The sequence below is a fragment of the Bufo bufo genome, chromosome 1 (assembly GCF_905171765.1).
Source record: "Bufo bufo chromosome 1, aBufBuf1.1, whole genome shotgun sequence".
NCBI classification, from domain to species: Eukaryota; Metazoa; Chordata; class Amphibia; order Anura; family Bufonidae; genus Bufo; species Bufo bufo.
In genome coordinates, this window is record NC_053389.1 from 124,156,119 (window position 1) to 124,179,649 (window position 23,531).

The 23,531-nt window shown below is 42.8% G+C and overlaps 1 protein-coding gene across 1 annotated transcript in view; it reads right to left on the reverse strand.

Moving 5' to 3' along the window:
- The window catches only part of LOC120998544 (coiled-coil domain-containing protein 50-like), a 104,223-nt gene that overhangs the window by 44,975 nt on the left and 35,717 nt on the right, over positions 1-23,531 (reverse strand). Inside the window, exons 3-5 of the mRNA XM_040429237.1 lie at positions 19,267-19,329; positions 18,456-18,585; positions 16,666-16,756 (exon numbers count right to left, since the gene is read on the reverse strand). Of these exons, the coding sequence (XP_040285171.1) occupies positions 16,666-16,756; positions 18,456-18,585; positions 19,267-19,329 (284 nt within the window). The remainder of the gene's footprint in view (positions 1-16,665; positions 16,757-18,455; positions 18,586-19,266; positions 19,330-23,531) is intronic.

Sequence of the window (23,531 nt, forward strand, 5' to 3'; positions counted from 1 at the left end):
AACTCCATTGAAAGTCAATGGGGTACAGATCAGTTTTCTATTGTGTCAGCGAAAACGGATCCGTTTTCCCCATCCTAGGACGAAAAGCAAACCGCAGCATGCTGCGGTTTGCTCTCCGGTATGAGAACGGAACAGAATGCATTTTGGAGCACTCCGTTCTGTTACGTTTTGTCCCAATTGACAACAAATGGGGACAAAGCGGAAGCTTTTTTTTCCGGTATTGAGACCCCATGACGGATCTCAATACCGGAAAATATTAACGCTAGTGTGAAAGTAGCCTTACTGGGAAACCTTGGGTCTTGACATTCATGTGGATGTTACACAATGCTAGTTTTAATGTTATGGAGGATTGGGGTAGGTATTATGATGAATTCTGCAACGTCCTAACATATCATGGGATGTTAATGGTCATTATATAACAAAAGAGAGCTATTAAAGTGGAAAGATTACTTTAAAAGAACCCTTTAAATTCTGTATACTGGGCAGAGCTGGAACTGGCTGCACAGTGACCAGGATGTGAGAGACAAGAATTCGGCTTCCTTTCACACCGTGCTCCAAAAACAACAACTGTTCAGGATGGAGGGTCCTGGGACAACGGTCACAGCCAGGATTATTAGAATATGTTCCCACAGCATATTCCGCCCTGAAATCCATGTGGAAACCATGGTAAATCAGTGTTCCACTGTTCCCAATAGGAATCACGTTGTGGTTTATACACCAGCAGATTATGTCCCTTATTGGCACTGAAGCCGTGGTGGATATCCACACATGGTATGGTCGGATCCACGGGATAAATTACAAATCTGCAGCAGAAATCAGAGGGCAAAATTTCTGGCACCAAGCCCACTGCAAACATAATCCCATAATCCTGCACAGCTTGGTTTACATTTAGGAGTCTGGAAAAGTCGTGTCACAGCCACTTTGTGAAATAAAATGGCACATGCAGAGCCAGCATCTTCAGCAGGAAGAACTGGGCAGATCTTAGAGACGACTGGGCTTGAGGGACCCTATGGTGATTCGGGAAAAACTGGGGCTCACTGTGACTGTCACCCACAGGACTGCATATACTTGGAGCCAGCCGTGGTCATATTGGTTGTCCTCTCCACTAAAAAAATGTCCCCCTCTGTAAAAATGCTTTTAACACCTCAATTTTATCATTAGATAAGACTGACTGAAGTTTAAGGCTTAACGTACTTGGCAATCTCAGTCCCATATACAGTGAATGGATCAGTAGTGCACAACTGCGTGATCACAACTCCAATCGGAGGGGTGAGGGACTCAGATTCTCCTGGTCAGTGGTCAGACACTCAGCAATCAGACATGTATCACCAATCCAGCTGAAGCACATTGTTTGTGGGCCAAACCCTTTAAAACCACATCTATCACCAAAAGTTACGACAAGAAACTGGCAGCAGCAGGTTAGTCAATGCGGTAATGAATTCTCTCCTGCAAGGCAATATTATAATTACAAGGCATCTGGTAAAAGTTTTGACCATGCAAAACTGCTGACTAGCAGCTGGGTTGAGAAGGGCAAAAATACTTTTTTTGCGGAGTATTTATTATCAGGAGCAGTATGAATATGAAATTTTATTCCAGCAGGTTCTGCTTCTACAAGTACACCGAGGGTGGAGCTGTGAAGTCTTCTCTGCAGTGAGCTTCTTCACAGCCATGCCCATCTGGTTTGAGTGACAGCTGTAGCATCCAATCAGGAGACCAATACACCTAACAAAGAGCAGACAGCAGAACCTGCCAGAATAAGTTTATATTCTCAATACTCCTGATAAACTCCCCCCCACACACACACACTGCTCTACAGGCCACTACCCATAACTGACAGCAGTTCTGCATGGTCAAAACGGCTGACAGACTCAGTTAAGGTTCAGATATTGTTATCTCAGCATGGTTGGCTCTCCTGCTGTGACTCCTGTTACTTCTGAACTTTTGCTGGGAGTAGTACTTCCATGGAGAACATAACATTCAAATCACCGCCCATATGAATGCACATATACAAACAAACCAAAAAGGATGTAGATATTGATGGGGATGATGATTTGGATCCACACAAGGTCTCTATGACAGCACTGTAAATTACAAAAATTTTAAAATGGCATGTTGTCATCAGAACAAACTTCTGGAAAGTCCCCTGTAAAAAGAAAAACCACAATAATAATCTACAGCTTCATGAATATGACTTAAGAGCGCAAATAACCAAACACACCTTATGATCTATTTCAAGCAAAAAAATCCCAGTAAAACAATTACAGGAAACCAAAGCAAAATAAATAGTGAATCTCGCTCTCGAATCCTGCTGATAACGTCTCCAAAAGGGAAGGAGAGGAAGCATGCGACAGTCTGGCGGCACCTCTCACCGTCTTCAAGGAGACCGGTTATTAATAGTAGAGAATCGCTTGTTCTACTGCAGGTTATAAAAATATCTACAATAAGTGTTGATGTCTTTGAATAGCACAAGACATGTAACACCCCAGAGTGGTATTACCACTTCTGCAACTTGCGACTATCTTTTAGGGTCTAACCTGTATGTCACCTATATATTTATTTCCAGGTCCCTCAAAACTGTGCATTCCTAATAATGTTGTGTAACCGTTCATGTAATTTGCCTGGTTCACCAGCAGGTGGCAGCAAACACAGCACAGAGCTATAGTTAGATAGAATGGAACTCACCATTCCATTCTCCATCCCTTTGGGCAGAAGTGGGCCAGTCCTGCTTTCTACAAGAAAGAGGTGGGGCAGTTCTGGTTTGTTCTACTGTAGTTGAGACTCCATGTTGGAGCTGCCAGGATTTTAACCTACTTTTTGGCTGAACATAAGTCCGACTACAATAGTGAAGTGCAGCATAAAGAGGAAACAAAGACACCAAGTTAGGCTACTTTTACACTAGCGTTTTGGCTTTCCGTTTCTGAGATCCGTCATGGGCTCTCAAAAGCAGTCCAAAACGGATCAGTTTTGACCTAATGCATTCGGAATGGAAAAGGAACCGGGCAGAATGCATCAGTTTGCCTCCGTTCAGTCACCATTCCACTCTGGAGGTGGACACAAACGCTGCCTGCAGTGTTTTGTTGTCCGCTTGATGAAACTGAGCCAAACTGATACAATAGAAAACTGATCAGTCCCCCATTGACTTTCAGTGGTGTTCATGACAGACCATCATGGCTATAAAAGACATAATACAATCGGATCCGTTCATGACGGATGCATGCGGTTGTATTATTGTAACTGAAGCGTTTTTGCAGATCCATGACGGATCCAAAAAAAATGCTAGTGTGAAAGTAGCCTCAGCTTGTCAGTACAGCAGAGTGAGGGAAAGATATAGCAGAATTGAGTTTGCCTGCCAGTTTGATGCTAAAGCCTGCTGGGACTAAGACAAAGCTTGAAGACTGTTTCTGATGAATGTTTATTCAAGTAAAGCTGCTGTTCAACTACATACAAGGTCTGGACTCAATCTTTATTTCTAATCCCTCAATTATTCCCTCTATTTATTGCTTCGGAGCCAAAGCCTGGGGTCCAGCCGTATCCAGGTAGGAGCACCATGACACACAGAGACATTTTAGGCCGCATTATACCACTCAGCATTTCCTAAACCTTGGACGTTATATAAATGGCCCTAGGGGGAGGCGCCCGTTGCAGACACCTGAGTCTGTAGAATAGTAACAAAATGTGTGCCCATACACAGAGGAGGCAGCCAGGCTGAATCTTGACCCACGTGGTCTTATACATCACAAAAATGTGCCCTTGTTTATCAAAGCAAACAATGAGATGATGGCACACCCCCATAATACAGTGACTTTTTAATATTCTCCAATAAAAAAAAAATTAAAAAAATGTTTTATATGTTTCCTCGTTCTAAAAAATTCTGAAGAGAAAGATTGTCCATGATCAGGATTTTTCCTATTAACGGGCTGTGCCTGGTATTGCAACTCATCATTCGATACAGTCAGATAATGGCCCCTTCCATGAGCTCAGATTTTAGATGTGTAAATAATTAAAAAAACATTGTCATAAAACAGTCAACCCTTTGGGCCATGGCGCCAGTTGATGTACAATTAACTCTCCATTAACATTAATTAATTATTTCTGAAGCTCAGAACCAAGACCGCACAGTACAATCCTCCTAACAGGAGCAGAACTTCTGATGTGCATGGTAAATGGACCTGGAACAAACACTAGTCTGTGACGTGCCTAATGCCAATATAACTTCAGAGTTTTATTGCTTGAAATCATGCAGGGCACCATTATACCTAAAATTAGACAGGTGGCGTCAGACATGAAGCTATAAAAGTGACTTCAACCATTTATATAGTTGGCACCAATAATGGAACCAAGGTACTGAAAGCATTTGTCGCCCAGCTTTCCTCGAGTCTCCACCCAAACTAAAAGTGCATTTTCACTGGATGCCTCTGTATGGAAGAGTGTAGTATGCTGCGCTATTCTATGCGGTAAAAAAAAAAAGGCAGAAGTCCCGGCAGATGTTACCGACCACAAGCATTATTTTGACCCTCCGTTTGTATAATGGAGGCCTATGGGTCCATTAAACCTATGGGAGCTCTGTTGGAAAAGAGACCACTATTAGGTAGGCGGAGTTCTGACCACTGGGACCCCCACAATCATGAGAATGAATGAGTGAGCGGCAGGTCGAGCTCTGCTATGCTGCTCCATTTGTTCTCTGTGAGACTGTCGGGGATAGCCGAGTACAGCGCCGTCCAGCTATTTTAGGCAGTCCCATAGAGATGAATGAAGTGGCAGTGCGCATGCTCAACCTGCTGCTCCATTCATTTCAGGAAGCCCATGTGGTGTATTGCCCCTATTCTCGTGATTTGTCTCATGGATAGGGGAAAAGCTGATATAACCAGACTACCCCATTAACTAAGTGTCCATTCTTGGCTGCCAGCAATATGGCTATGACATCAATGTAAAAAAGATCTCTGGTTTGCTCTCTGGCATTAGGAATGTCTCATGTATACTCCAATGATGCAACGAAACCTCAGGAATTAGGGCACAGTTATGACGAGACATGCTAAACTGCTGTCAGATTCCAAGAGCCGCCATAGAGAGAACATAAAAACACAAGACATATAGAAAACTAGAACGCTAAATAACTCTTTGGTTTAAAGGGTTGTTCCCATCTGGGGTACTGATGGCATATCTCTAGATAGGTGCGGGTCCCCGACATGGGAGCCATCTCTAGAATGGGAGTTCTGAATATACCCAAGTGCTTGCCCGTCTATTTTAGTGTTGATCACGAATATTCGAATTTTTATCGCAAATATAGGTACTTCGAAAATTCGCGAATATTTCGAATATAGTGGTATACATTCGTAATTTCGAATATTAGATTTTTTTTTTTAAATCAGTACACATGATCCCTCCCTGCTTCTAGCTTGTGGGCCAATAAGAAGGCTGCAATATACTTGACTTTAGGAGTAGTGTTGTTTGCGAATTTTGCTCTATATTCTTATTTTTTCGAATATTCGCAAAAAAACGAATATAGAGCAATTTAGCTAATATAGTGCTAGAATCTTTTTTTATAGTTGTAATTTTTTTCTCATCTGAAGTTCAGATTGGAAAAAAATTACAACTATTAGACAAAGAAGATTATAGCACTATATTAGCTAAATTGCTCTATATTCGTTTTTTTCGAATATTCGCTATATTGCTATATATTCTTGTTTTAGAATATTACGAATATTCGAAAAAACAAAGTTATAGCAATATAGCGAATATTCGAAAAAAACAAACGAATATAGAGCAATTTAGCTAATATAGTGCTATAATATTCTTTGTCTAAAAGTTGAAAAATTCGCAATAAAAATTCGAAAATTCTAATACGAAAATTCGCATATTACACGATCATTACCTTGCCGATTTTTTGAGTAAAAAAAAAATCGTACAATATAACGAATATTCAAATTTGCGAATATTCGACGAATATTCTACAAAATATTCGCGAATTCGAATATGACCCCTGTCGCTCATCACTAGTCTATTTCCAGCAGTCCTGTAATAGAGAGGTGGCTGCACATGCTTAGTGCGATCTCCTTCACTTCGGGAACCTTGTTCTCTAGCTTGGAGCAGGTTCCAGAAGTGGGATCCACACCTATTAGACATTCATTGCATAGCCTAGCGATATGCCATCAATGTGCCAGACGGGCCAACCTCTTTAATGGTGAGTTTTTGGTCAAGGTAAAATCACGCCATTACTGTGGTGATGCTACTTCATTGTTCTCCTACAAAAAACAAGGTCATAGACGACTGCCCTGAAAAACATCTTGCATCGCATCATTGTGGTCACAATAATACCGCGACTGTGGATCTCCAAAACTCCCCGTGTAGCACTAACAGCATTACCGTGTATTAATACTATAATAGAAGTTCCGCCAAATGCCATTATATTTTTTTGCAGGTAAACACGATAATTCCAGAACAGGGTGGCATTTCAAAAATGCAGCCTGACTCAGACCCTGGCAGCCGCATGACCTACTCCATAGAGCAACACCCACGCTCTGCCAAGACTCATCCACCCTCAAAAAAAAATAAAGTTAACACTAAATTAGGAAAATGTTTCAAAATGTGCGTCTCGGAAGACTGAACACACAAAAGAGGAGACCGTACTCCTAAATCACAGCACAAACTCAATGTTCATCACTGCAGAAATAGCTACTGGCAGGCCTCAAAGGGCACCTTCCAACAAAAAAAGTTAAGTTGGCCATTTTGTACCATTTGCTAAATTTTTGTTACGACTGTACTCAGGAAATGTAGTAGGACTCAACAGCTTTAGGGGGGATTCCAACTAAATACACTTTCTGTTCTGACATATAGACACAGAGGGGGGTTGTCAATGACCAAATCCAAAAGGCTTCTATGCTTTATAGAACGTAGGACCCCTGCTAGTGCTGAGAATTCAGTTACTGGAAACCAGTAACCAAATCCTTTAAATCCTAGTGCCTAGATGTTTGGCGCTCCTTAAAGGGATTTTTTAAAATCATATATTAAAAGGAAATCTGTCACCAGTATAATCGCTATTGAAGTAAAGCCGTGGCCTAATAGCACTTAGTACTTTATTTCCAGATGTGTCTTTGTTCCAGTAATAAATAGATGTTTTTAATCCAGTTTATTTGGAATGCAAATGAGCCAGTAAGGTGCCCAAAGGGGCGTCACTCTTGCAGGAAAGAGCCCAGACACGCCCCCTGCCACAATGTGTCCACCCACCCCTCCTACATCACATTCAAGCCATAACTCTGCCCCCCTTTTCCCTGCTCCCAGTATGAGGGCGGGCTTGGCACTAGCAGGGGGCGTGCCTGGGCTCCTTCCTGCAAGAGTGACGTCCCTCTGGACACCTTACTGGATCATTTGCATAAAAAAATTTGTCTATTTTCACACTTCCGTTTTGGCTTTCCGTTTGTGAGATCCATTCAGGGCTCTCACAAGTGGTCAGTTTTGCCCTAATGCATTCTGAATGGAAAAGGATCCGCTCAGAATGCATCAGTTTGCCTCCGAACAGTTACCATTCCGCTCTGGAGGCGGACACTGCCTGCAGCGTTTTGGTGTCTGTCTGATGAAACTGAGCCACAATGGCACACAATGTAAGTCAATGAGGACGGATCCGTTTTCTCTGACACAATCTGGCACAATAAAAAAAGGGATCCGTCCTCCATTGACTTTCAATAGTGTTGACGACGGATCGGTCTTGGCTATGATAAAGATAATACAAACGGATTCATTCTGAACAGATGCAGACGGTTGTATTAGGCTACTTTCACACTAGCGTCGAGGCTCCGCTTGTGAGCTCCGTTTGAAGGGTCTCACAAGCGGCCCCGAACGCATCCGTCCAGCTACCAATGCATTCTGAGTGGACGCGGATCCACTGAGAATGCATCCGTCTGCCAGCGTTCAGCCTCCGCTCCGCTCAGTGAGCGGACACCTGAACGCTGCTTGCAGCGTTCGGGTGTCCGCCTGGCCGTGTGGAGGCAAACGGATTCGTCCAGACTTACAATGCAAGTCAATGGGGACGGATCCGTTTGAAGTTGACACAATATGGCTCAATTTTCAAACGGATCCGTCCCCCATTGACTTTCAATGTAAAGTCTGGACGGATCCGTCTGAACAACTTTCAGACTTAGAATTTTTCTAAACTATAATGCAGACGGATCCGTTCTGAACGGATCCAAACGTCTGCATTATAGGAGAGGATCCGTCTGTGCAGACACCAGACGGATCCGCCCTGAACGCTAGTGTGAAAGTAGCCTTATCTGAACGGATCTTGCACAAAACGCGAGTGTGAAAGTAGCTATTGATCTCTAGATAGGTGCTAAAAGATCTATTGTTGAAACAAAGGCACATCTACAAATAAGGTACTGAGTGCTATTAGGCTATGGCTTTACTTCAATAGTGATTTCCTTTAACAGTGTGTGTGAATACTCTATGTGTGTGTGTGTATATATATATATATATACACAGTACAGACCAAAAGTTTGGACACACCTCATTCAAAGAGTTTTCTTTATTTTCATGACTATGAAGGCATCAAAACTATGAATTAACACATGTGGAATTATATACTTAACAAACAAGTGTGAAACAACTGAAAATATGTCATATTCTAGGTGCTTCAAAGTAGCCACCTTTTGCTTTGATTACTGCTTTGCACACTCTTGGCATTCTCTTGATGAGCTTCAAGAGGTAGTCACCCGAAATGGTCTTCCAACAGTCTTGAAGGAGTTCCCAGAGATGCTTAGCACTTGTTGGCCCTTTTGCCTTCACTCTGCGGTCCAGCTCACCCCAAACCATCTCGATTGGGTTCAGGTCCGGTGACTGTGGAGGCCAGATCATCTGGCGCAGCACCCCATCACTCTCCTTCATGGTCAAATAGCCCTTACTTTCAACGTTTTCCCAATTTTTCGGCTGACTGACCGACCTTCATTTCTTAAAGTAATGATGGCCACTCGTTTTTCTTTACTTGGCTGCTTTTTTCTTGCCATAATACAAATTCTAACAGTCTATTCAATAGGACTATCAGCTGTGTATCCACCTGACTTCTCCTCAACGCAACTGATGGTCCCAACCCCATTTATAAGGCAAGAAATCCCACTTATTAAACCTGACAGGGCACACCTGTGAAGGGAAAACCATTTCAGGGGACTACCTCTTGAAGCTCATCAAGAGAATGCCAAGAGTGTGCAAAGCAGTAATCAAAGCAAAAGGTGGCTACTTTGAAGAACCTAGATTATGACATATTTTCAGTTGTTTCACACTTGTTTGTTATGTATATAATTCCACATGTGTTAATTCATAGTTTTGATGCCTTCATAGTCATGAAAATAAAGAAAACTCTTTGAATGAGAAGGTGTGTCCAAACTTTTGGTCTGTACTGTATATATATAATATTTTTTTTTTTTTTTTCATAAAAAAACAGGTGGATGGTTTTCTGGATATCATTTTATGAAGTCACTCCATGTATTCTACTTCCTATATTGGCTCTTTAACTTCCTCTTTGTTGGAACTTTTAGCATGGCAAACAGCCTCTCCTAACTTATCCACTCAAACCATCGGTGAGACCAAAGAGGGAAAGGGATGAGTGAATTAAGTAGAGCCTCATACCCATGGACGTAGCAATAGGCTCATGGGCCCTGGTGCAAATGTTCAGCTTGGGCCCCTGCTCCCTCAGTGCTTTGTGGCCAGGGGCAGGGAAGCACATAGCCTTCGTTCTGCCTGAAGCAAACATTAAAATGGCAACTCCTCTTCCCCCCCCATGCCAAATTCTTGACCTAACCCCTTCCCTCCAGCCAGAGGTGTAACTTGACCAGCATGCACTTTCTATCATACCAGTGCCTTCTTATGTGGCACAATGGTCTTTGGGGCCCCTCAGGCTCCTGGGCCCGGTAGCGACTGCTACCTCTGCCTCCCCTATAGCTACGCCCCTGCTCATACCTTATTACACTGATAAGTGCAATGCTCTTCTGTGGTCATCTTTGTCTAGGCCTATTAAGAGAACAATAGAGCTGTCATATTGTTATCCCAACTGTACACCTACCATTATCATGAGGATTACCCTTCAGATAACAGCTTCCCCTAGCAGCAATGATAAACTGACAATAGATTTCCTGTCTATATAGAAGGTCTTATCATTTGCATTGCCTGCTACAGAAAAACATTTTGTTTTTAGTTTTCAGTGGCACAGTACTGACAAAATAAAAGAGAAACTGACAATATGGAGTTTAAAAAAAAAAAAAACTTTGATGGAATTGCCTCTTTAAAGTTTATCTCAGCACCTATGTAGGGGATCCGGATGAAATATCCCCCACCAATATTATCTTCTTGCTTGTCCAAATGACATGGACAGCTACAAATGGAAAGGTATATTTTGGTGATATTCCAATTTTAATTGTACCCACCATAACATTCCTGCACTACTTTGCTCACAGAATGTAGAAAAACATGGTGCCTTTCTTTCAGAAACAGCTCCACGCTGGTCCATGGGCCGTGCCTGGTATTGCAGAGCAGCTCTATAGAAGTGAAAGGGTCTGAGATGCAATACAACACACATCCTGTGGATAGGCGTGGCACTGTTTTTGGAAGTAATCAGCCATTTTTTTATAAGGCCTAGTTCACACGATCATATGGCTTTTATAGTTTTTTGCGGTCCGTTTTTCACGAATCCGTTGTTCCGTTTTTGAGTTCCGTTGTGTTTCCGTTTTTCCGTTCGCCATGTACAGTATACAGTAATTACATAGAAAAAATTGGGCTGGGCATAACATTTTCAATAGATGGTTCAGCAAAAACGGAACGGATATGGAAGACATACGGATGTATTTCCGTATGTGTTCCGTTTTTTTGCGGACCCATTGACTTGAATGGAGCCACGGAACGCGATTTGCTGCCAAATATAGGACATGTTCTATCTTTCAACGGAACGGAAAAAACGGAAATACGGAAACTGAATGCTTACGGAACACATTCCGTTTTTAATGCGGAACCATTGAAATGAATGGTTCCGTATACGGAACACAAAAAAACGGCCCGTACACTCGCAAAAAAAACTATTGTGTGAACTAGGCCTAATTCTATACAACCCCTTTAAAGTGGCATTCTGCGAAGTAATACTGATTTATGGCATATCCTATGGAAATTATAATAACCCTTGACCTACTAGAGAACAATTCAAAGGTGGCACTACTGTGTGGCTACTATGCCTTTTTAACTTTAAAGGGGTTGTTCACTTTTGTAGAGCTTTTCTACAGACCCCACAGTGTGGCTGGACCCACAGTGTATTCATACTTGATCCCCACCACTGGATTCTGGCTCCAACGTTGCCCTGCAGGTGCCGGATTTCCCAGAGTTGACAACCAGATGCTGACATGGATCACGTGATCACTGCACCCAATGATGTGGCACGTCACTGGGTCACATGCCACCACTGCAGCTAGTCATTGGCTGTGTCGGTCATGTGACCCGCCTCAGGCCAGATGTTGACAGGGGGAGACCCAGCCTCTACAGAGTCGGCAGGGAAGCGATCGAACCAGAACCCAGCGTCTGGGATCAGGCAAATATGATTCCCTTTTTCAAAAATTTGTGACTGCTCCCATCCCTTGGCTGAACTTGATGGACTTATGTCTTTTTTTCAACCGTATTAACTATGATAAATATTCGGCCACAGTGTGGGGTCTGTAGAAAAGCTCTACATGGGCGAGCAACCCCTTTAAAAAAATATAGTGGTTATCCCCCAATAAACTGTAGGGAAATAGCAATGGGAATAATCCAACCAAGAATGCAACATTTATAAAGAGATCTGCTAATGAGTCATGTGTTGGATTTCATGAACACATTCCATGCTTGGTAATCTATTCATACAGAGATTTGGATACCGATTATAGCAAACAAAACTGGATTTGTCGCAGTGAACAGTGTTTGGATTTAAAGGGAATCCGTCACACCGATTTTGGACTATTATCTAGAGCAATACATGAGTAGTCCTGCAGATATGGAATCCAGATCACATTTTTTTATTTTCCTACTGCCCCCTGTTCCCCTCCACTGTCAGCATTCAAAGCTGCACTGAAACACACATTCTGGACTGCTGTGCTAACATAATGGAGGGGACTCATGCGCATGCACAGCAGTCCTGGCAATGTACTTCAATGCAGCTCTGGGCGCTGACAATGGAGGGGGAACAGGGGGCAGTAGGAAAATAAAAAGTAGCGATCTGGACTCCACACCTGCAGTACTACTGATTGGAGTGACAGATTCCCTTTAAAAAGAGTCTATCACCAGTTCCCCTTACATTGGGGAATCAATAATGGTATCGAACAGATCCACCAAAAGCCACAAGAAAGCATGTTCTAGAGTTGTAAACCAATCACAGACCATCTTGCTGTGCTATTCCATCTGGAACGCCACAAAAATGCCAAGAAATGCCTCTTTGGGCTAAATGAGCATAAAACCGCCTGGTTGGTGGGATTGTTGGCAACTATGCTGTATGTTACAGGGATTTATAAAAAATAAAAAAAAAAGAAAGAAGAAAAAAAGGGTACTTTCACACTTGCGGCAGAGGATTCCGGCAATCTGGACGCAAACGGATGCATTTGTGAGACTGATCCGGATGCGGATCCATCTCACAAATACATTGCAATACCGGATCCGTCTTTCCGGTTGTCATCTGGAAAAACGGATCCGGTATTAATTATTTTCACAAATTTAATGGTCTGCGCACGCACGGACGGAAAAAACTGATCCGTTTTGCTGGAACACTTGGGGCTGGATCCGGCATTAATACATTTCAAAGGAAATTAATGCCAGATCCGGCATTCTGGCAAGTGTTCAGGACTTTTGGCCGGAGAGAAAACTTCAGCATGCTGCAGTATTTTCTCCGGCCAAAAAACGTGAGAGGGACTGAACTGATGCATCCTGAACGGATTGCTCTCCTTTCAGAATGCATTAGGATAAAACTGATCAGTTCTTTTGCGGTAATAAGCCCCTAGGACGGAAATCTATACCGGAAAACAAAAAAGCAAGTGTGAAAGTACCCTAAATAAATAAATAAATAAATAAATAAAAACCCACCACAGGCTGTATGTGGTAATACATCTCAGCGGAGCTTAGCTGGAATGCCAACACCTCTCTGTGGGGTGATTAACCGAGAGGAGTCATAGGACCAGCAGAGTCCATCAGAATAAGATCAGAGTTGTATTACAAAAGGGATTCATTCCTTAGAGTAAAGAAGCATCTACAGTAACAAATGAAAAGCTCTGAGTCTGTTGCATAGAGCCAACCATGATGCTATGTTGTCAATGTACCCAAGTCACATTATTGAGAAGAAGCCTCAGCAATAAAATTGACCAAACAAATGACTGTTTAGCCATAGTCTCACGATGGGGGTGTAAAATACGGCGATTATGGACATCACGGCTTCTCTCAGTGAACAAGTGTTTTCTACACCTTATGTACGTATTATGTACGTATATACACAGTTATGGGTTGAAAGTTGCAGTACAAGTATGTGCCTTCAAGAAAAAAGAAAAAGAAAAAGAAAAAAAAGACATACAACTTTATATCTTCTTGGCTCACAATTAAGAAACAAGATCATTCAAGAAGAACATGCTTAATTTCATATGGACTTCAGGCCGGGCAGAAACCAATGATATGATGGTGGCCCAAAAAAAAGTCTTAACCCATTATTTCTCTAGCATCTCTGTTTTGGAGAACCTCCAGCAAGATTTACATCCATGTGTGTAGCTGCTCTTTTTCACAGTTTGTACTTTAAAGGGGTTGTCTCACCTAAGACATTGGTGGAATATCACTTGGATATTCCACCAATGTCAGATAGGAGAGGGTCCCACCTCTGGGACCTGAACCTATCTCCAGAACAGGACACCTCGAAGTGAACAGAGGACAGCCATGCATGTGCGGCCACCCTCAATTTATTTCTATGGGAGTATGGCTCTGCTTTTTCCGACAGTCCCATAGAAGTGAATGAAGCGGTGGCCGCGCTTGCTCAGTGCACTCTCCATTTATGTCTATGGGATTTCCAAAAATAGCCAAGGGAATTTGCTTGGATATTTTCGTAACTCCCACAGAAATTAATGAAGCGCACTCTGCGCATGCCCGTGCATATGGGTGGGCATTTCAGGGGTCGGATAACCCCTTTAACTGTAAAGCTTCACATCAGCAACTGGCATTCATCATGTAGATGCAGTAAATACAAGGCACTTACTAATGTATTGTGATTGTCCATATTGCCTCCTTTATTACATTTTACACCGCTCGTTTCCAGGGATTATGGCCACCCTGCAATCTAGAAACAGTGGCTGTGCTTACACACTATAGGAAAAAGCAGAGGCCTATAGTCTGCAAGCACGACCACCGCTGCTAGATTACAGGGTGGTCATAACCCCAGGATACGAAAAGTGTATAATGTAATGGAAAAATTAATCCAGCCAGCAAAGAAAATATGGACAATCACAATACATTAGTAAGTGTCTTGTATTAACTTTGTCTACATGATAAATGCCATTTACTGAAGTGAGACAACCCCTTTAAGGTTCACTGGCCCTTTAATTGGTCCTTTTAATAACAGATCTGTCAGTAGACAGTCAGTAGAAAAAGATCTAGCAGACACTGGTTTAACGGCTCTTCTCTGGAAATCTCCATCATTACAAAAGAGACTTAAGGGAATTAAAAACCCACTGACCAAGGAAACAGTTAGAAAATGGCACACATTAAATTCTTCTCTTCATTTTCTTCCGGAGTTAACAAGGGAATCGCCAGCTATATGTATAATCCCTAAGGAAAGGTCATATTGGCTGAAGAAGCTTAAAGGGAACCTGTCACCAGGATTTTGTGCATAGAGCTGGGGACATGGGCTGCTAGATGGCCACTAGCACATCTGCAATACCCAGTCCCCACAGCTCTCTGCGCTTTTATTGTGTTAAAAAAGAGTTTTGATAAATATGCAAATGACCTGATATGTGTCCTGTATCCGGAGAGGAGTCAAGCAGAAAGGAGCCCAGCACCGCCCCGCGTCCTCTGAATCTCCTCCTTGCTGGCTGACGTCACAGAGCTGGAGCGCCGAAATCTCGCGATGCGCGAGCTAGCGCATGCGTAGTTCGTTCCCTGTACTGATGCCAGTACAGGGAATAATCATGATGCCGACACTGCGCATGCGCTAGCTCGCGCATCGCGAGATTTCGGCGCTCCAGCTCTGTGACGTCAGCCAGCAAGGAGGAGATTCGGAGGACGCAGGGCGGTGCTGGGCTCCTTTCTGCTTGACTCCTCTCCGGATACAGGACTCATATCAGGTCATTTGCATATTGATCAAAACTGTTTTTTAATACAATAAAAGCGCAGAGAGCTATGGGGACTGGGTATTGCAGATGTGCTAGCGGCCATCTAGCAGCCCATGTCTCCAGCTCTATGCACAAAATCCTGGTGACAGGTTCTCTTTAAATCCGGTCCGTCGGGAGATGATATCCCTCTAAAAGCTCTCTGGTTTAAAGGGAGACCCATTAGCAGAATAGACTTAGGTAGACTCATCACCTCACCATACATTCCCGATAAAGAATACAATAGTTTGGTCCACCTGCTTAAAAATTTTGAAATCCGTATTCAGCCATCATGACATCAACGAATGGTGGTACAAAATAATTAAATCTAAAATCCCGGCGCCCCATATATTGTCAAAATGCTATAAGCTAATAAATTCCCCATTACAGGAACCAGTGTTTTGTTCTAAGTGGAATAAGGAACTTCAACATAAGCTCACTGAGTCACAAAAACGTAGTCATCAAAAATGCTTTCTCCAATTCTCCGGCATATAATTATAAAATTACAGCCCGTTGGTACAAGACCCCGGTACTACTTCACAGATACAATCCGGAGATCTCTGATTTATGCTGGAGATGCAGACAAGGCACAGGAAATTATGCACATCTTTGGTTTTCATGTCCAATTCTCTCCTTGTTCTGGGAGGGCATTTGTAAAATTATTAATAAGGTATTTAGATCTGATGTCAAACTGTCGATAAACATGGTTTTATTCAACATTTCTAACACACATCAACAATGTGTGAAATCAGATTTATGCACGTTAATCCTAAACTCTGCAAAGATACTGATTCCTAGACGGTGGCTTCAGAAAAACCCACCTACTCTAGGTGAATGGTTCGCCAAGTTCACCAAAGTATGCGAATTTGAAAAAAAGAGATGGAATTCGGTCCACAACCCTGAGAAATTCCTCAAGATCTGGAAGAAATGGTTACAATCTTTGGAAAAAGATGTCATCTTACCTCTTTTATAATGTTTTGGGACTCTAAATTGCAATGTCTGGACTGCAGCTGACACATTGAATTGCTAGTCTTCACCCCACCCTCATTCTCCTATATCTTCCCTTCCCCTCCCTTCTTTCTCTTTTACACCTGATTTGATCTCATAATCTATTTGATTATTATGTTATGTACATTCTAGGATCCTTTTGATCATACTATGATACTTGATCTAGGTTCTTATATGTTTTTTACTTGTTCTATACAAATGGAATAATGTAATTCCATCTGTATCAAAATATACATAAACACATAATTTACACAGATCTGTCATTAGTTAATGGGGAAACGGAATGTGTTCCTGTGTATTCTTTCTGTGCAGCTCGCGCTGGGGTTACCTTGTCTTCCTCTTCCCTCTGCAGGCACTCCTGGGCCTTCCTCCGCAGCTCTTCCTGAACAGCCCGGGCGTATTCAGAATCTAACTCCTCTCTACAGCCACAAAAACAAAACCAATGATTCATCCACAGCAAAGTATCAAAAGTATCTCCATCGACGGAAAACTTAAAAAATCAACTACTGAGGTTATTCAACGAAGTCACGTACGACTTCGAGAACAACTTACTTCGGCTCATCAGAGCCCATACATTCTAACACTATACAGAGACTAATCTTTGTACAGTATTATTCCAAAGTTTTGAACGAAGCGACTTTGTATTGAGCATCCGAAGCTCACTTCGCTCAACTCTAGAATTAACCCACAAGTAAATAACGGTGTTCTTTCAGATGGAATCATTTAAATAAATGCCGCCCTGTATATACAGTACATTTTAGGTGTACACTGTTTATGGTTTTCTAGGGCATAAAGGCTGAAATTGAGTGTGGATCAATTAGAGGACATTATTACTTATTAGGGGGGTATGCAGAGGCAATATTACTGTGTAGAGCACTATCACTCTGTGGGTTACAAAATCTGGCACTTTTACTATGTGCTGCACTGTAACCATCTGGTGCACTATATATATCTATGTGGCACTATTTTGGGGGGCAATTATAGTTATGACCTTATTTATGAAGCACAGTTGATAGTGGCATCTTGCCACACAGCAGTAGGTACAGTAAAAGGCAATGGAGACATGCAGGAGAGAGAGCATGTGTAGTTTAGGAAAAGTTATGGTGGGTGCTGACAAAGTGAAGAGCCTCTGCTGCAAACTCTGCAGAAGTCATGGATGGAAGAAGTCATCATGGTGGTCTGGGCCAGATGGAAAAGAAGGGAAACATGAATGACTCCAGTCAGAGAACATGTGGATCAAATGTAAGTCACTGTACTGTAATCCCATATATGGTCTGCTGAGCTCTGTATAACCTGTATCTACCACTATATGGTCACTGTGTGGTGGCAATACTGGTCTTTGTATGGTATGTTTTTCAGTAAAAGCATGGTAATATTAAGTCCATATTTAGTGATAATGGTAGTGGTGATACTTTGTTGTGGCCCATTCAGGCCACTGATATGTTTAGCTGTCCATTTTGCATAACCCCTAGCTATGCCTTTGGGTATATACTTTTCTCCAGAAACAGCACCACGTGTGTCTATAGGCTGCGCCTGGTATTGCAGCTGAGCCCAATAACTTTAATGCTGCAATATCAGAAAAGGCCTATGAACACAAGTGGCACTAAAAAGCCCTTTCTTCTGATTTTATAAAACTCCTTTAAAGGGAACCTGTCATCAACTTTATGCTGACCTCACTGATGGCACCATAAAATAGTGACAGAAATGCTGATTTCAGCGATGTGTCAATGATGAGCTAAAAGTAAGTGGTTGCTGAGAACCAGCATCATAATCACTGCAGCCCAGGCCTTGAAAAGAGTCAAATCTACCTGAGAAGAGTCCTGGTTATTCCTAATCTCCTGCTCTCTCGCCCATCTGCTGATGGTTGGCAGTTCTCTCCTAGAGAGAAAGGGAGAAAACTAGGTACTAGACTGTCAGTCATCAGCAGGTGGGCAGGAGAGCAGGAATTCATGACTAACCAGGACTCTTCTCATTGTGATGTTAGTTCTCGGCAACCACTTACTGTTAACTTATAAATGACCGACCGCTGAAATCAACTCACCTGTCTCTACTTTATTCTGCAGTTAGTATGGGCAGCATAAAGTTGATGACAGGTTCCCTTTAAAGTTATCAACTCACATTTGCTTCTGTTGTTCGAGGCTGAAGACTTTGCTCTGTTGATCTTCTTCATCCTGAAGCTTCTTAGCTATTCGGATGTCCTTTTGCACCAGCTTATTCTTCCGGACGTTGGAGGCATAGTGCTGCTCAACTGAAAATTATACAGACATGTACAGAGGTGAGGCGAGAGGCATGACTCCAAAATAAAAATACAGTTCTAATGAGAATGTGTAGTCGTCATGAGGCAACTAATTAGAGGGGGGGGGGATTTAAAAGTCATTTGCCCAGCCCCCCGAGGATAGGAACCCCAGGATCTACTTCAAACTACTCAGCATAACATTATATGGGAATTCACATGCACATAGTAAAAATAAGGTAATTTTATATTTTTTCTACATACAACTATATATTACTCTATAATATGTGACTTCAAATATCTGCTTGTGCCTTGAGAGCCGACATTGTAGTGATTTAGTTTTGTACATTACTTTTAGCCCCGTGGGTATAGGTGCGGGTTCAGTGCACGCGACACAATTGCATTGCTGGTTGAGAATTTTATATTTTTTATATTATATGGGAATGGAAACTTATGTGGTTGCCCCTCTATGGTGGCGATATGAGTCCTGTATATGTCAGTACCATCTTGTCACTATATGGCGGCATTATGTGGGCTGAAATGATAAGAAAAACAAGCAGGGAGGGGGGAACCATGCTTCTTGCCTTGGGCGAAATTTTCTTTAAAACCTGCCCTGAACACGAACAGTCAGGATTAGTTAATTTGTTCAAGATATCTGATTTTATTACCAAACTATCTTGGTTTCTTACAACTTACTTTCTTGTTCTTGCAGGCAATGAGCCAGTGCACCATCTTCAAGAACGGCAAAATCCCGGCAAACTAAAACAATACAAAAGAGAGGAAAAACAAAAATCAGAATAATACACTGTTTTCCACAAAAGAGGATTATGAAACAAAAAGCCTCTAAATCTACATGAGCAGTCTCAGACTAGTCTGCACATCAGATTGAGCCTTTAAAGTCAGCCTATAGTGCCTACACCAATCTGCAATACAGTCCAGAGCTGGCTGGTATTGGGAACAATCAACAAGCTTGCTGTCAGACACTTTGCAGTGGAACAGTTGTTTTTTCCCCATACATTCTAGCTCCGTAAAGACAATGCAGGGAATGTTGGGAGTTTCAGCTCTGACACCGGCAGAATTGGGAATGGTGTCTGGAGTGTAATACCGGCTATAAATCATAAGTAATGTATTTACAGAGCGAGTCAACTTTATCTAGCTTACAGGGGTTCTCCGAGGCTTTACCTACCTACCCTTCTGTCGCACCAGTGATTCCGCAATCGCGGTTGTGATCAAGTGACTGTTCGACTGACTAATGTACAAGCAGCTGAACAGGAAGAAAGAGGAGCACATTCGGTTGGGACGGGTGGTCACACGATCACGGAATCGGAAGAACGACGGAAAGGCAAATACCGCTAAAACTATCTCCCTTACACAGGTTAGCTGAAACAGATTATTTAGGTAAAGCCCAGGAGGACCTCTTGAACCCCATGTTCAAACTGTTGCCTAAGGATGAAGATTTACTTTAATACCAAGGGTCAGGAATACAATGGCCAAGTGCAGCGATCAAGAGTGGAAAAAACATGTAAGAGATAAATGTGGCTCATATGCCACGTGAGAACCCAGGTTCGACCTGTGTCTTACCAGCTGATGTGAAACTACAGCTCTCAGTATGTCCAGACAGGCTGGGAGTTGTAGTTTCCCAACTGCTGGAAACCACTGTTGCAGATCTACAGCTTTACTTTAACCAAAGTTTTTTTTTTTTTTTTTAGAAAAGTTGGACTACAGAAAAAAAAAAAACTAAGTCTAAGTTGGTTTCTATGGTGTAGTACACACAACTTCAAGCAATGTTAGTGGCCTGCGCCCTGGCACAAAAAGAAAAAAAACTTGGAGTTGGAATGAAAACAAGCAGAAGCAAAAGGAGGAATGTTCCCACTGTGCTCAAACAATGGAGAAGATAAAATACAAGAGCAGGCAAGCGATTTCCTGCGGCCATTTATAGGACGGTGTGAAGGTCCGCACTGCACGTATTGGCTCCACTACATACAGGACATAATAATGTAATATATATATATATTATTAGCGTCAAAATGCAGTTAAAGACCAATTGTCTGATCCGGCTTTAGACAATCCCTTTTTCTGATACACTGATCATGGGATGACCTCCTGCTTAGAACGTCAGTGATCAGCTGTAACTGCGGGGAATCCTGACAGCAAGTGTTCTATCTGCTTGTGGCGCCATCACAGGAGAAATGAGACATTGCACAGTTCCTTCAAAAATTGCTTGGCTTTGAGATTTCCCTAATTCACTACAGAACGGTCCCCCCCCCCCCCCCCCCCGGTTTTCCTAGAAATAAAGTGAAACACGACGCATATCTGCAAGTTTCATACATGTGTTTTTATTTACACAGTGAAAAAACTGGTCATCATTTTCAAGATCTCTACTTGCTGTCAATGAAGCATTCATTGTTTACATTCACGGGGTGAAATCCCTTCCTGATCATATTGATACGGAGCATGCAACAAGGTTAAGCTCCGATATGCTTAAAGGAGTTGTCTCCCTTCAGCAAATAGCATTTATCATGTAGAGGAAGTTAATACAAGGCACTTACTAATGTGTTGGGATTGTCCATATTGTCTCCTTTGCTGGTTTGATTTATTTTCCATCACATTATACACTGCTCGTTTTAGAGGTTATGACCACCCAACAATCCAGCAGCGGTGGTCGTGCATACACACTATAGGAAAAAGCACCAGCCTCTCTGGTGGCCAGGAGTGTGCATAGGCCGGCACCTTTTCCTATAGTGTACAAACACGACCACGCTGCTGGATTTCTGGGTGGTCGCAGCTCCTAGATATGAACAGTGTATAATGTGATGGAAAAATGAATCCAGCCATCAAAGGAGGCAATATGGATAATTATACGTAGGTAAGTGGCTTGCATTAACTTAACTGCCTTCATGATAAGTGTCTTCTGCTGAAGTGAGACAACCCCTTTAAGGCTAGGTTCACATCTGTGTTGAGTAAATCGGATAGTCTGTTCCGGAAGAGGAGCAGACTACCAGAATAACCGTATCCAGCATAGCCAGACATCGCCAGGGCCCACTGGATCTCCTTTCACTATAATGGGATCCGGAAGTCACACCGGAAAAGGGGCGGATTATAGTGAATTGGGGTTAGGATGGGCCCTAGCAGTGTTCAGCGATTTGGTAATTCCAGTTGTCAGCTCCTCTGCTGGAACCAGGGGCGGATTGGCCATAGACCGCCTGAGCCCTCCTCACAGCCGGCCAGTGGAAGTTTTTGAGGATGTATTTTGTGCTTTTGGCAGCAGTATTTTGTGATGGACTGTGGTATTTGGCTCTGTTGGGGTGGTATAATGTGCCACAATAAGTTATTGCTGGCCTGCCTTCCATCAATCTGGACCAGACTACAAAATAGGGCCACTTTTAGTATTTTTTCCAGGGCCACTTCCCAGTCCACCCCTGGCCAGAACAGACTACCAAATTTACAGAACGCAGATGTGGGCATAGTCCCAAATGTAACTGAACCTCATTTAACATATCAGAAGGTCTTGATAAGTGGGTGTGCAAATGCTGAGACCCCCCCTCCCTTCCCCAGACAAATCGCTAAAAGCCCTCACACGAAGTGCTTGTTGCTGAAGACAGGATCAACAGAAAGTCTAGGAGCCCATCTCCACTCCTTCAGCAGCAAAGAGAGACAGTGCCCTATCTGAGCCCTTCCAGCTCCATAGTTTAGCGATCGGTGGGGACCTCTGCACTCAGACCCTCACCGATCATAGCCTTTGATCTGTCACTATGATATATCAAAATTTTTAAAGAGGACCTTTCACAACTCTTGACATGTCTGTTTTAATAGCTTCATGCATTCCCCACGTACTAACAATTCTTGTCCCATTCCTCTATTATTTCTACTAGAAGTTATGAATGAATTGCTAGCAGTCTGCAGTAAGGGTACAGAGGGGAGGTAACAAGTTGGGGGGGGGGGGGGGGGTGTACCTGCACAGACTGAAAATGGCAGCACTGATTGGATAGAGTGAGTCTGTGCAGGTACCCCCCCCCCCCCAACTTGTTACTTCCCCTTTGTAACCTTACTGCAGACTGCTAGCAATTCATTCATAACTTCAAGTAGAAATAATAAAGGAATGGCACAACAGAGACGTAAGAATAGATGCTCCAGAACTGGTATTACGTGGGGAATGCATGGAGCTATTAAAACAGGCCTGTCAGGAGCGGTGAAAGATCCTCTTTAAGAAGGTACAGATACAATTCAGGCAGACATCTGTCTGCAAATTTAGACAACCTCTTTAAGACCCCTATACAAATTATATAAATATCAGCCGAACCCACCAATTTTGAAAGAGCCCCACAACCAGCTACTGTGTATAGGGGTGTCCCAATGCTCCCCCAAAGCCAGATGTCAAGGGAAAGAAGGAACTGGTGTGCTGAATTTCAACATGCCCGACCCTTTTGTTCTCACAGGAGATATGTTGCCTCCAGAGGTGTCTGTAAGCGGCTTTCTCCTCTCTATGTAGAACACCTACACATTTAGGGTCCATTCACACATCCGCAATTCTATTCCGCATTTTGCGGAACGGAATTGCGGACCCATACATTTCTATGGGGCCACACAACGTGCGGCCCTGATTGGAATTGCGGACCCGGGTCCGCAATTCCGATCCTGTAAAAAATAGAACATGTCCAATTCTTGTCCGCAATAGCGGACAAGAATAGGCATATTCTCTTAATGCCGGCAATGTGCGGTCCGCAAAATGCGGAACGCACATTGCCGCTGTCCATGTTTTGCGGATCCGCAAAACACACACGAATGTGTGAATGGACTCTTAGCTGAAGCATGAGCAGATATTGTATGACAGGCGTAGAGTCAGAAAGAACAGCCTCGGATACACCAGAATCCAGCCGCCAGCTCTACCCTGGAAACAGATCAAGGCCATACTTCCAGAATCTATGTTGTCTACATGTTTAGATCTGTATCTGGAAAACCTG